This window comes from Rhinatrema bivittatum, chromosome 4, assembly GCF_901001135.1.
Source record: "Rhinatrema bivittatum chromosome 4, aRhiBiv1.1, whole genome shotgun sequence".
NCBI classification, from domain to species: Eukaryota; Metazoa; Chordata; class Amphibia; order Gymnophiona; family Rhinatrematidae; genus Rhinatrema; species Rhinatrema bivittatum.
This window is the reverse complement of record NC_042618.1, coordinates 402,919,887-402,934,553: the sequence shown is the minus strand read 5'-3', so window position 1 is coordinate 402,934,553 and position 14,667 is coordinate 402,919,887. Positions and strand designations below refer to the sequence as shown.

General features: G+C 42.4%; 1 protein-coding gene across 4 annotated transcripts in view; it reads right to left on the bottom strand.

The window, feature by feature from the left end:
- The window catches only part of MITF (melanocyte inducing transcription factor), a 430,331-nt gene that overhangs the window by 147,172 nt on the left and 268,492 nt on the right, over nt 1-14,667 (bottom strand). For 2 of the 4 annotated variants that reach the window (XM_029601086.1, XM_029601087.1), the window contains exon 1: nt 9,286-9,456. The exons of the other annotated variants lie outside the window; for them this stretch is intronic. In XM_029601086.1, the coding sequence (XP_029456946.1) occupies nt 9,286-9,341 (56 nt within the window). In that variant the 5' untranslated portion in view covers nt 9,342-9,456. Of the gene's footprint in view, nt 1-9,285; nt 9,457-14,667 lie in introns of those variants that run through there. 4 annotated transcript variants of the gene reach the window in all.

The window sequence follows — 14,667 nt, the reverse complement described above, 5'->3', positions numbered from 1 at the left end:
GATAATATCTACTGCGCTGTGTAGGTCACCCCAGGTTTCTCTTAAGGATAGTCTGTACAGTTACCCCCAATCCTTATGATAAGACTAGAAATATTTACAATCAAAACTTACTGCTAGCAATCTTGACTTGCTTTGCTTTTCGACTTTGCCTTCGAAACAGTCATGTGCTCTTTCCCTTATGTCTGCATATTGGTATCCCCAGACTGTAAAAGTCAGGGTCCATGTTGGTTGCCGTCTGAATCCAATTTCTCCTTTTTTCCCCACCATCGTCACAGCAGAGAGTGATGTTGCAGTTGTGTCAAAAGTATGAAGGCTTATTGGTTGAGGATAGTAATCCCCGTGCTTCTAAGAAGGGTAGTAACTGTTGCACTGAGCAGGTTACCCCCATGCACTGTTTTCTTCATTTTTGACCTCTAGCCTTTAGGAATCCACAGTGTTTATCCCATGCCCCTTTGAATTCTTTGACTGTTTTTTTATCTTTGCCACCTCCTCTGGAAGAGCATTCCAGGCATTCACCACCCTCTCCATGAAGAAATCCTGATGTTGGTTCTGAGTCATCCCCCCTGAAGTTTCATTTCCTGACCCCTAGTTCTACTGTTTCCTTTCCAATGGAAAAGGTTTGAGCTTTGTGCATCATTAAAACCTTTCAGGTATCTGAAGGTCTGTATCATATCTCCCCTGCAACTCCTCTATTCCAGGGTATACATATTTAGGTCCTTCAGCCTCTCTTCATAAGCTATTTGATGGAGACCCCACACCATTTTGGTCACCCTTCTCTGGACCGCCTTCATCTTGTCTCTATCCTTTTTGAGATATGGTCTCAAGAACCAAGCACAATACTCCAGGTGAAGCCTCACCAATGACTGTACAAGGAGATTATTACTTCCTTTTTCTTACTGGTTATTAGGGATGTGCAGCTGGGACAGATTCGTCCCATTCGGTATTCGTATTCGTCGAGACCCAAATCCATTGCATCCGCTCTCGGGGGACCCTGATCCGTTCATTAGTTACATATGTATTCATTTCCCCAAAAAAACCCATCCCAACCCTTTAAATTTAATTTACTATAACCCTCCACCCTCCTGACCCCCCCAAGACTTGCCAAAAGTCTCTGGTGGTCCAGCGGAGGTCCTAGAGCGATCTCCTGCACTTGGGCTGTCGGCTGCTGGTATTCAAAATGGCGCTGATAGCCTTTGCCCTTACTATGTCACAGGGGCTACCGGTGCCATTGGTCGGCCCCGTCACATGGTAGGAGCAATGGACGGCCGGCGCCATCTTGTGCTCCTACCATGTGACAGGGGCCGACCAATGGCACCGGTAGCCCCTGTGACATAATAAGGGCAAAGGCTATCGGCGCCATTTTCAATATCGGCAGCCGACGGCCCGATTGCAGGAGATTGCTCCAGGACCCCAGCTGGACCACCAGGGACTTATGGCAAGTCTTGGGGGGGGGTCAGGAGGGTGGGGATTTATTCATTAGTGATACGTTGTATTCGTGGGGGTTCGCCATATGTTTTGTGACCCCCATGAATACAACAAATATGGCATCGTTGCAGATTGCCAATACGTTGCAAACGAATGCACACCCCTACTGGTTATTCATTTCTCTATGCAGCCCAGCATTCTTCTGGCTTTAGCTATTGCCTTGTCACATTGCTTCACTGTCTTCAGATTGCTAGCATTACAACACATGCCCAGAATCTGTTTAAGTACTGGCTTTCCGCACCTCCCCTGGCAGACCATTTCAGGCATGATCATCTCTCTCTCTCTCTTTCTGATTGTAATAAGACCAACACTAAAGCTAACACCCAGGTCCTCCTTCCACATCTTATAACTAAAGGGGGTCATTTTCCAAAGCGATCGCACGTGATCACTAAATTGGGGTGGCGTCAAGGCCGGAACAGGAGGAGTTGGGGCGGCACCGGGGTGGACGCCGCGAAGACATCGCGGACAGCGAAAAGGTAAGAACCCTATTCACTGCGAATTTCGCACCCAATAGCACCACCTTTTATAATGGCGCTATTGGGTGCGAAAGCCGGCAGCGATCGCACCACAGAGGTGCGATCGCTGCCGGCTTTTGCAGGTCCACACCCCCCCCCCCCCCCCCTGGCCCCCTGTACCGCGCGATTCAAAGAGCCTGGCAATATTAGAAAATCCAGGCCTAAGTTTTCTAATAAAACTAGTTAAGTCATTGCCCAAAACATCTGGCCTCCCCATGCTCCTCGATGTCTCAGGTGAGTAAAAACCAAGCTGGGGGACAGGAGAAGCAACAGTTGGTCAAGTCCAGTTAATTCATCTGCAGACCCGGCCTTTAACACTGCTAATCTGATTTTAAAGCTCAGATGGAGAAACATGGCCTTATCGCTCATTCTCATCTCCTATTGAACAATTCAATGTTGTCTCTAGTAGGCATGATTTCTGCTTCCAAACGGGACATATATATATAATTACACACATTGGTGTACATTTGTTCGGTAGGGCTCAATCAGCAGAAGTGGCTTGCCCTCACACCTGCTGGAATATCACACCATTTTTATTGTGTTAATAATAATAATTTTAATAATAGATCATTCCTAAAGTATATTGTTTTGCAAATTTTTAAAAAATATTTTTCTGACTTAAAAAATTGTTCCATATGGTATTAAGAAATGATTCCATATGTTGTTGAAAATCTCTTCTTATAGTACCAAAACTGATATCCAAAATCCTTGTATTTATGAACTTAAAAAGTCAAATATATCGTTCACTCATTGTTAAAGAAAAAGTGGGGGTAGATATCAACTTTGAATGTGTTAAAAATTAGTGGCACAGTGGTTTACTCACATACCCCTTCAGACCGCACATTCTTCCGTGCCCAACACTGCCAGCGTTTCGGTGGATCCTCACCTGCCTCAGGGGCTCGAGAGAATTTTTCATCGGCATTAGTTCAATTCAAAGCTACCATCTTGGCAGTATAATAAGTCAGAAAAATATTTAAAAGTTAAATATTTTTCTGACTTATTATACTGTTAATAATAATAATAATAATAATAATAATAATACTGTTAATAATAATAATTTTAATAATAGATCATTCCCAAAGTATGTTGCAAAGCAATATACTTTGGGAATGATCTATTATTAAAATTATTATTATTAACACAATAAAAACAGTGTGGTGATATTCCAGCGGGTGTGAGGTCAAGCCACCTCCGCTGATTGAACCCTACCAAACAAATTTACACCAATGTGTGCAATTATATATATATATATATGTCCCCTTCTTTGTTTGACGTTACTGTTTTGTTAGTAGAGGATTTTCTTTGGTTAGTAGTTATAACTATGATTTCTGCTTATACAACCAGAGTAAACTTTGTGGGCAATTTTCCAAAGCACTCACACAGATACAAAGTGTGTTGGTACTTTTACTCGTGGACTTTTGCACCAGTTCTCAAAGAGAAAAGACAAACAAGCCTACTTTTCCTTAGAAAACTGCCTCGGGCCAAAGCCGCAGAGATTTCTGTGCGGGGACATGTAGATGTGAAAATGTAATCTCTGTGTGTTATTTGTCTCCCTTGACCTAAACACACACACACACACACACACACACCCCCACCTCAATCTGGGGCCTGCCTACTTTTTATTCAGCTAAACGTACGCACGCTGCTTCTAGATGGGCAAGGGATGGGCAATTTTCAGACAGCTCATTTATCCTGATAGATGTCTTATGCAAATTGCTCTCTCCAAGATCTATCAAAGTAGAATGTCTGTCCCATCCTCTCAAAAGGGTTGTCAAGTCCAATGCATACCTGTTATGGAAAGTTAAATTGTTTTGTGAACCTATTTTTTAATTAATAAAAAAGAAATAAATAACAGGGTTTTTTAAAATGTTTCTGGCAGCTTAGAATATTGTAGGAAATGTGGGCTGTCATAGAAATTCTTGTTTATTAACAGAAGAGGCCACTAATGCCTGATACCGTGGCCAATCAGAGAACTCCATGTGCTTGCTTAACATTACATAAGGTTTAAAAGTACGGTTCTGTGCCTTCACTGTAATTTTAATATCCCATGTCAAAAGGTAAGACAAGGTCTGTGAAATAATACCCATTCTATTGTAAAACAGAATTTTAAAATGTTTTATCAAGGTTTGGGGGGGGGAGGGGCAATTAGGCCCTGCGGTTTTCCTCCTGTGGGTTTCCAGCTCAATCTGAATGCAGTGCCATAAAACTTCATCAACAACTATTTGGGGGAGGGGGGTCCCTATTTTATATCCTTCTTCACAAATCAGGGGACAGCTCTCTTCTTCGCAGTGCCCTCCGCACTGCTCCTGTTCCACTCATCCTGGAGTGCGCATGCAGCAGACAGCACGAGGCTTCCCTGCTGAGTCTGCGCCAGGGTTGCCAACTTTTAACTGTCAGATTTCAGAACATTTGGAGATGCTGTTTAATATCTTCACTTGGGCTGGTTTTTTGAGGTGGGTGAGCTGGGTGGCTGCCCCGGATGCCATCAGCTGAGGGATGCCCTGAGCACCATGGGACAGAGAAGGAGGAGAGGCCCAGCATGGTCACAGTAGATCCCATCCCGCTTCGGGCAAAGAAAGGAATCGCGTGGCCATGGTGAATCCCAACCCCACCGCGGCTGAAGACAGGCCCAACCTGCCCGTGACTGAAGACTGAAATCGCGTAGCTGCGGCAGGTCCCATTCCACCACAGCTGAAGAGAGGATTGGAGGGCTGTGTGTACCATCAGTTGAGGAGGGTGCTTTTCACCCATGGTGCCGTTCGCCTTAAATCCAACTCTGATCTTCACTGAAGGGGTTTACACAAATGCGACTTTTATTACCGCTCTTCACCATTACAAAGCAACAGAAATCTATCATTTGATAGCAGATAAGGACCGATCTAGTTTGCTCAATTACTTTTTGCTACAGTATCTTTGACCCCAGTTGATCTCTAGCTTTTCCCTCACTTCTATGCAATGAATGATCCCGTGCTTTCTTTAATTGTTATCGTTTTTGACTTTATCACCTCCACTGGGAGGTTATTCCATGCATCCACCATCCTTTCTGTGAAAAAATAATTTTCCTATGTTATTCCTGAGACTGCCCCTTCAGAGCCTCATATCATAACCACTAGATCTGGAACTTCTTTATTCTGAAAAAGGTTTGCTTTTACTAACCCAGGGTCCAAATTACTGTTTTGTACCATTCTTTAGGCCTCTGATTAAATCATGGACTGAAGTCTATGTAAGTGACACAAAAAAATAAATATATCCAACACACTGAATATATAGTAGCTAACAAGGCATACACTATATTTATTTTGATTTTCATTTTTTATTGTATTTTTCGTGGAAATTTATCAGTGTTTACTACAACAAATAAAAAATGGAGAAAATCAGTGGGAAAAAAACCTAGCCCTTTTTTACACAGATATTCTCAATCTTTCACCTAGATTCATCAAAAAGTTGTAATAACGCAGTGATAACGCCCACGCTAATAAAAAGGAACGTGTATTGGTATTATTGTACAGCATGGTAAGTTTACCAAAATGAGAGAGAGAGAGAGAGAGGCAAAAGGAGACAGACAGAAGGAGAGAGAGCACCTATCTACAAGGCCCTTCTAGTAGTTAAGTATTTAAATCTCTATAGGAGGGCCGCCTAATAGGTCGAGATGAGGTGTTAGGAGTGGTTTAGGGGCCAGTTTTGCATGTAGCATGAGACGTACAAACAGCACAGTACACCTTGGTGAAGATTTCACATCATTTGGAGTGAGGAAAGTCTAACAAAGATGACATTTTGTACTATGTTCTCTCACCCTAGCTTGACTGCTAGGGTGAGAGAACAGGGTACATGCGAAACTGGCCCCCTAAACCACCCCTAACACCTCACCTCGACCTATTAGGTGGCCTTCCTATAGAGATTTAAATAGGTGCACACAGTGAGGCCTTCCCCAGAGGCTCTCTCTCTCTCTTTTTACTAATGCTAACCACAAACTCCTCCCCGATCCCACCCCCCCAAAAAAATTTGCATTTGTGCCGTGCGCTACAGCATTTTTCGCATGTGTTAACGTGTTATTGCGTGCGTTAACGCCATAACGCATTTTGAAGAATGATGCAGTTTGTTTGTCGTAATAAACTGATAAATTTCCAGGAAAAGTAAAATGAAAATTGAAAATGAAAGTCCCTAACTATATTGTATAATTGATGGGGAGGATCAGACGCTGACCTGCAGCACGAGGGCTAAAAATCAGGACATTTCCGAACATTTTAGCCCTCCTCCTTTTTTTCAGGGCAGTACCCCAAAACTCTGTAGAATCCAGAATGATTCTGGACAGTTGGCAAACCTAGTCTGCACCCTCGATTACAGCCAGCCTTCTCCCTTCTGTTTGCAGGGGGGGAGGGACGCCGACTCACCAACACAAGCGAAGGAGATGAAGCATTTGTGAGGGCCTGGGGAGCGACTCGCGGAGAGATTAGAGAAAGGAAGCATTTGGGGGTCGACTCGCAGTCGCCGAGAGTTTCAAATGATGCTTTCTTTGAACCGGTAGTCGCCATCGGGTTGGGTGAGGACGGGGGGGGGGGGGGGGGGTCGGTCGCTTGTCGCCGTCATGAAATATCCTACCGGTAACTGCTGAGCTGCCACCGCAGCAGCAGCTGCCTCTTCTCCGACTCCGGCACGTCAGTCGCCAGCCCCGATTAATTTTTTTTGCACTGCGTTGAGGCTGTCGCTTCACCGGCTCTCGCTGCGTACCACGGCTGCTGCCCCCCTGGGGCCCTGGTGCCCTACGCCCCCCACTGATTGCAGCATCGATCTCCGCTTCGAATGCAGGGGGGGAAAAAAGGCCAAATGGTCAATTCAGTCTGCCCAGCAAGTTTCTTATGCTAGTAACTGCTGCTCCGAGCAGAATATCCCCCATGTTTCTGTTAAGGGTAGTAATATTAACAATCAAAACCAAGCAACTGTCAAACCCATAACAAAATTATTGCTAGCAACATTTTTACAGGGTGAGCAGCCTTCTTGATAATTCAGACAATGCTGCTTGAACATGCTTTGGCCACAGAAGCAGTCCTGCGCATCAGTACTCCAGACCGTTAAAGTTAGGGCCTAGCCTTGTCCGAATCCAATTCCTCTTTTTCTGCTGCCATTAGTATGTTATATTCTGGAAGTCAATTTTCAAACTGTGCAGATTAGGATAAAATTGTAGACCAAGTAGTCCAAAGTGGGACAAAATTTGCTACAAAGCATTGTGGAATTAGCAAACTTCATGTAAACGTTCTTTCACTAACCGTCTATGGTGAAGAGATATGTGGCAGTATGAATTAATTTTTTTTTTTTAATTTATTTTGCAGATGTTTTATTTCCTGACTGGTTCAGTAAATAATCATTTTCCTTTTCACACATCCTCCATGCCCATTGCCGCCTAGAAATCTTTAACCCTTAGTTTATAGTCTTCCCTTTTCTTTCTCTCATGGCTACATCCTAAAAATAGTTCCACAACAAGTTAGTGTTTTTCCATCTTTTTTTTTTTTTTTGGCCTGCCGCTAATCACACCTTTTCACAAGCTACCAAGCATAATGTTGTCCCAACTTAATCAAAACCTCTTGCATGACCCAAGTACATTCAGTAAATAATTAATGCGCTCCTGAGATGGCTTTTGCATGAGTCTTGGCTTAATAAAATGCCATAAGTTGATCTGCTTGAATGCCTGTTCACTTAGGAACACAGCCTTCAGTCAGATTTTACTTCTAAATTGTACCATTGCTGTTACTATGTAACACAAGAACTGTACAAGGTTTGTGGAAGACGGCTGAATTCCAGACATACAAATTAAAGGGATTTCAAGCTTCACCTTTCCAAAAATCAATAGCTCAACAAACATGTTTAAACATACTAAAAAACACGCCTATAGAAATATACCGATAATTACAATCATATTACCACTACTACTACGAAGAATCATTTATAGAGTGCTAAACAACACAGGAGACAGTCCCTACTCCATGGAGCTGACAATCTAATCAAGACACAAATGAGACACAATAGAAATTTGGGGTAAATATTCAACCGCTGAGAGGCTAGTTAAGTTAGCCAGATACAGATTTCCGGCTAACTTACCAGGTTATTCAGTGGTGCAGCCATGCCACTGAATAGTCCATTTGCACTACTACTGATGGTATTTGTTCCTATATAAATAGTTGATAAGGTTGTTCAATTTAGTATCTAAACAATTATAAAAGAGAACTTCATATATCCTCCTTTTTTTGTATTGAGTAAATTTGTGAGTGAGGATCTTCAGCTTCTGTGGATTGATTACATATTATTATACATCATCAATTATGTCATACTTTTGGAAGGTGTGTGTGTATATATACATACATATATATATATAAATATATATACATACATACATATATACATATATGTATATGTATTCCTGCCATATTGTTAGCACTGAATGTGTTCTACCCAGGCTCATGATGCTCCCACTGGGCTCTGCCAAGGGTCAGAGGGCAGCCATGGGCAGGGAAAATGAATTCATGGTAAAGAGGTGATTCTAATGCACTCACTGTCTCCATTTTATAAAACCGTGGACAGGAGAGGTAGCGAGAGGCATGCAATACCTGTCTACTCCTATAACTGCCTGCTCTGCTCTGTGGGTTAGTTCACCTTTTTCCCAAACAAACAAAAACATGCAAACTTAAAATTAAGTGACTGGCACAAGTTGGGGGCTTTAAAACACTGCAGCAAATCCCAGTGGGAAAGATGCAGTGTCTGATTTGTTTTTAGATATGGATTTTAATCACTTACTTTTGCACATCCTAACTCAAAGCCAGTTACAGTCTGGTACAGTAGGTAGCTCCCTGCCTCAGAAGGTTTACAACTGCAGTTTGGTAAATATCAAGATCTGTGATCTGGCACAATTTAGTTTAGTGACTGACAGGGAGAAAACTGTTAAAAAAAAAAAAAGTAACACACATACCAGTAGCAACTTCGTATGGAGCAACTGCCAACTCGATCATATCCTATTATTTGAAACTTCAGGTTAATGTTACTGTATCCTACCAGCACAACGCACTGAACCCTTTAAAATGACATTAAGGGGACTGTGATGCCAAGGTTTCAGATGAAGAAATGTGGCCACACAGTACTGCTAGCACCTAAACGTCTCTTAATATCTGTGTACCTGCAGCCCCTAAGAGTCAGCCAGGGAAGCAGAGAGAGCGAGAGAGAGAGAGAGAGAGAAACGGGTCTGAACTGTGAACCATTCCTCAGGAAGACAAAAACAAATAAAGCCAACTCCACTTACAGACGAAAGCTTTCAAAGGAACAGGGCATGAACATCTGAACCCGGAGAGTTTCCATCTTCCTTTCCTTTAAGGCGTTCTGCAAGCCCTTGGGAGTAAAAGAGTGAAAGTCAAGCGGAGTTCCGGGGAGGGGGGGATATGTCACTGCTCAGGGGGGCGGGGGATGGGAGGTGGCTGCCGATCAAGCCCCGGCAAACTCCAATCCCGGCGCAGCTCTCGGTCTGAACCCGCTTCCCTGCTGCCTTTCCACCTGCAAAGCGCAGACTCGTTCAAATCCAGTGCCCACCTGGGCCCCGGCTCCCTCGCGCCGCTCCGGTCGCCCACCACAGCAGCAGCCAGGGTGGGAGGGACCGCACGTGCAGGAAAAAAAGGAGCTGGGCAGCAGTAACTTCCAAACCTTCGCAGACCTGTTGATTGCACAGGCTAAAAATAATTGCAGTACATATTTTCCATAAGAACTTAACAGCAGGACTGCTGTGTGTGTGTTAGGCGATGACCGGGGGGGGGCTAAGGCCTGGTGCGGTTTAATAAGAATTCTCTTATTACATTGTTCTCGTCTCTGTGGCTGAAGCTGGCAGGTGATGCAGTGAAAGGGTCCGAGTCCCCGTGCTGGCTGAAGGGGTTCCAGGCAAGCTTTTCAAGTGCATAGCTCCTAGCTGGGTCAGATCCAAGAGCTGACACCCCCGCTGACTGCCTCTAAAGTGAAAATAGACTCCTTGCAGATTTCTTTATTATTTACTTGATTTATATTTGAAAATCCTATCCACGTGGATGAGGGGGTAGTTTTAAGCAGCACTGGGAAATTCACCGCGATGCACCCAATTGTTATAAGCTGATTGCACTCGTGTTTCTAACTCTACTTAACGATACTATTTACGAAACTTCTTTTCTTCTCCTTTTGGTGGGTAACTAGGTCCACCTTAAATCTGCATAACTGAATCGTATATTATCATCGTCTTTGCAGTTTGCATGTATAGATGCAGAGGCTCCCAACCCTGTCTGCAGGTATTTTTGGTTAATTTATTCAGAGCCGTAGCTAGGCCATGTTGCACCTATGCCCAAGGGAAAAAGTGTGCCTTCACCATGAACACAACATCCACCATCACGAGGCAGGAGCCTCTGTTAAATGCCGGGGGGGCTTCAATTCCTATTTTTATTTTAGACACAATAGTTTCTTCCTGCTCCTTTGGGTTTCCAGCTCAAACGGACCCAGTTTGGGGATCCTGGCACTATAAGTTTTATTTATTAATAAAAATGCATAACCCACTCTGTCTACAATTCTGGGTGGAATTCAAAATTACATACACATTAAAACTCACAACTATCAAAAGATTCACAAACAAGACAAATATTTATATATCCATGTATCAAATATTAGTCACTATATTTTAATTAGTTAGGTTTCTAATATTGGAAAAATGAGCATGGAAATTAATTGTATCTGTATTTTATGGATAAATCAAGATTCAATATAAATAGACATATCCAATGTACTTAATGTAAGATGCTGGGAAACTGCCCATGAAGTTTCTCTTTGAAAATTTGGGGGCCAGCCAGAACCCTGGGACCTTGCACACCCATATACTTTGCTCCTTCTGTCATAAAGCACATGCAGGAATTTCAAAATTAAATCCCAGCATGTTGCTCACCTGCTCTACACTCCTCCTTAAAGCCTTGCGCTCTACACCAGTCACACTCTCTCAAAACATAGAATACATAAAAATTCATTCAAAGTGTAATCGCCAAGCCAAAATATCACTTACAAATGTATATTATATTTACACTCTCTCCTGTAGTGCCAACCCTGCCAAAAAGAGTCAGACATCCCTATCAGCAGGTGATTGACCAAATCCATAATACTAGGGAAAGCTCTTGATATAAAGTTTATCATTGGCAATTGACTAAGGGGCCAGATGTATGAATCACTCTTCCCATAGACTCCAAATGAGAAAAACCCATATACTCTTACCTGGTCCTTACTTACTAATCTTGGACTTTTCCGATTTTACCTTGAATTCTAGATTTTAGCTGTATAATCTGGGTAGTCGGGTCTGTGGAAGCTGAATAAAAATTGTGACAGAAGCTATCAGTATTTTAGCCCCCAAGACATCTTTGTCTGCCTGATTTCTGACATAACACTAGGGGCATAGTGCTGTCCCTTTGTCTGTGGAATATGCTTCCTACTATCCCCCTTGAAAAGTAAGCTCTGCCCTTCTCAGACATAAACATGACAATTATTGCTGAAGGACTGCGTGACAAGAACAACAAAGAGCTTTACTAGGCTATCACAGAAGCTTATTTTCTTTTTATGCTTTCTTTTTTTTAATCTGTAAAAGCAGACTGCTCACCCATTTACTGCAAAAATCAAAACAGCAGCAACTAGCTGGCTGAGAGAACACAGAGAGAGAAAATAATTTGCAAAGCATAGTCCAAGCTATTTATATATAAAAAGCCTTAAAATATCAGTTTTATGGGACCTGGAAAAAATTGCAATGCATGTGTTAGCATGTCTGGGACCCTCTTAATCTTCTGAACATTTTCGCAGATGAAGCCTAGTTTCCCTGTGCACTTCTCGGCCTTTTGGAAATGCAGATTTAATGTGTGTAAGGGACACAAAGATTCCTTGCAGAAAACTGGACATTGTGGTAAAGAAGAAAAACACAAGAATAGCACTGCTAACAGAAGCATCTGCACAACATTTGGAGCCAGAAAAGATCCTCAAATAGTAAAAGATGCAATCAGAGACCAAGAAAATGTAGCAGAAAGACAGAGAAATAATTTCAAGTGTACAGGGTGCCACAGCCTGCGTTCAAGGAACTTCCAAGCACACCTTAGTATGCTGCCTATACAAATTACATCTTATGAACTCCAGAAGGAGGCTCTTTTTGGTACAATGCAAGTTTTGATGCGAGAAAATTTGAGAGATTGAGAGCATATCCAGCATACTCTGGCTTATGAGTGAGGTTCACTCCTGCCATGGAGTGTGCAAAACAAATGAATTTGGATTCATTGCCCTGTGAATGACCATATGGCCCCACCAAGGGCACATATCTTAAGAGTAGAAAAGAAGGAGAGGAAAGCGCTTCAGACACACCCTTGTGGGTGGTGTGGTGGAAGCTGAGGAATGATAAAAGTAGTGTCTCAGAATATTTTAGAGAAAGACTAGAAAGGAGAGATCCAGAAAGCAGCCTATTCTGGCCTGGGCTGTACACTGTTCTGCAAGGAGCGGATACTTACCCAATATTCAACCTAAGCATACTGTTTTGGAAGGAAGCCTGTGAAACCAAGAGAAAAGCTCACCCAGGGTTTTCTTCCCTTTGTACTGGTCTGGAAGAAAGGAAGGTGAAATAAGCATCTAGTTCTGGTTGCTTTATCCAGTACCTTTTTGGGTATTCCAGATCCCAGAAGAGAGAAGGGGAAAGATGTGGTTCTCAGTATCTCAAAAGAGAAGGGAAGTCATACACAGTTGGATTCAAGGAGATCCAGGCACTAAGAGGAACTCAAAAGAGTTAAGGATAGATCTCTGAAGGGGTACCTAGAGTCAAGGGAAGCCTCTGCATGTTTTTGATCTGTTCTTTATGGATATCACAAGAAGAAAATGTGTTTTCTGTCAATATATCACAATCCACCAAGTTATCCTGTACACCAGTAAACTCATACCAACTTTTTGGAACAAAAAAAACCTCTAGTTTGGATTGTCATTAGCTCAGCACTACAAAAGTATCACAAGAGCCCTACAAACCCCAACACAACACTTCCCCACTGCTGAAGGAGAGCCCCGTGAGCTGCACCGTGGTCCTTTATCCAGTGAGATATTGGGAGGGGGTTTTACATATTTACGGCAACCATCAGGCACCACAAGGAACAAAAAATTAAGTTGAGGCCCAAAAGTCTGAGATTTCTGACTAGACTTGCCCTTTACTGTTTTGATGAAATAGATATCCCAATGCTAATCAGAAAGGCAGAATATTGGTATAATATGACTCTTACCAAAATACAATTTTTTTTAAAGCAACCACACACTAGCATACAAGTTCTCCTGAACTTCCAACTTCTTCACAAGTTCCTGCTGAAAAGAACAACCAGCTCCGCCCATCAAAAAAATGAAGAATTTAATCTGAATTAGATTTTAATGCCAACTGAATTAACATGCTTCAATTTATTATATGAAACAGTTTATTATATGCAACAACTTATATGAAACCCAATGTCAAAACAGTTAAACTGTTCATGCTGGAATAAACAGGCTGACCTGAAACACAGAAAAGGTTGAGCTAAAAATTACTTGGAGCTCAACTGCACATTAATGGAGTTATAATATTCAAACAATTTATTTATTCTATTTCTGTGACTTCAACAAATTTTTATTTCAAGAAAAACATCCCGATAGTGAACCCTATGAATTAATGTATATGTATCTGTGTGTGTATGTGTGTGTACACATATATGAATATACACACAACCTCTACAGTTATCAACATAAGCTGTCCTCAACCAATAATTGCTTTTCAGCTTTTAAGAACTAACAGTCACCTTGCTAGGGACTGTTGAAAGCAGTTCAGTTTATGTTTTATCAGTGAGCACTGACATTAGGCTAAGTCTGCAATCTCCCAGTACAATGAGAAGTCTGAAAACGAAACTGATGTAGCAACCAAAAGTTAGTGGATTTGTGCAGAAATGTGATAATACAATACTGATAAGGGTTCCGGTTTAGAGGCTTGAAAGGCACCATTTATCCTCCTTATCTGCACATGCAAACAAGAGAGATAATGTGGTCGCCAGCAAGACCATTACATATTTGCCACTTGAAAGCAGAACATCATTTTTAGTTCTTTTCCATAACTTGGCCAGTATCTTGTGGTGGTAAGCTCGCACTGTGACTTGTTTAAAAGCATCAGTCCCTTGCAAATATTTGCTGACAACTTCACTGCAGCCTGTGCAGCCAACAAGACACTGGCCACAGCCACTTACATATGGGTTGCCTACAAAGAATCAAGGGTGACTTGAGCGGTGGTTAGATCGGAGATGTTGACATACCTCAGATCTCATGCAAGTGGCATACTTTCCCAGTACCATAATCTATGGACAGACTAATTGAAGTGTGGCCATGATAAAAAAAAACCATATCTTATTTTAAAAAAGGGTTAAATCAGGCCAGCCTGCTGGCAGCACTATGAGCTATTATATGGAAGATTCCTGTTTCGATTTCTGAAACAGGTTTTCTGCTTCCCAGTTTGGCTGGGGCTAGCAATGCAAAGGAAGGGAGTTGCAGTCATCGATAAAGATGATGCCTGCTGGATGGATTTAGAGCCCATGATACAGCAATTCCTAAAGGGGTCTTGGTACTTGGCTCCCGGCTTCAGGACTGTTTCCGCGATGAGCAG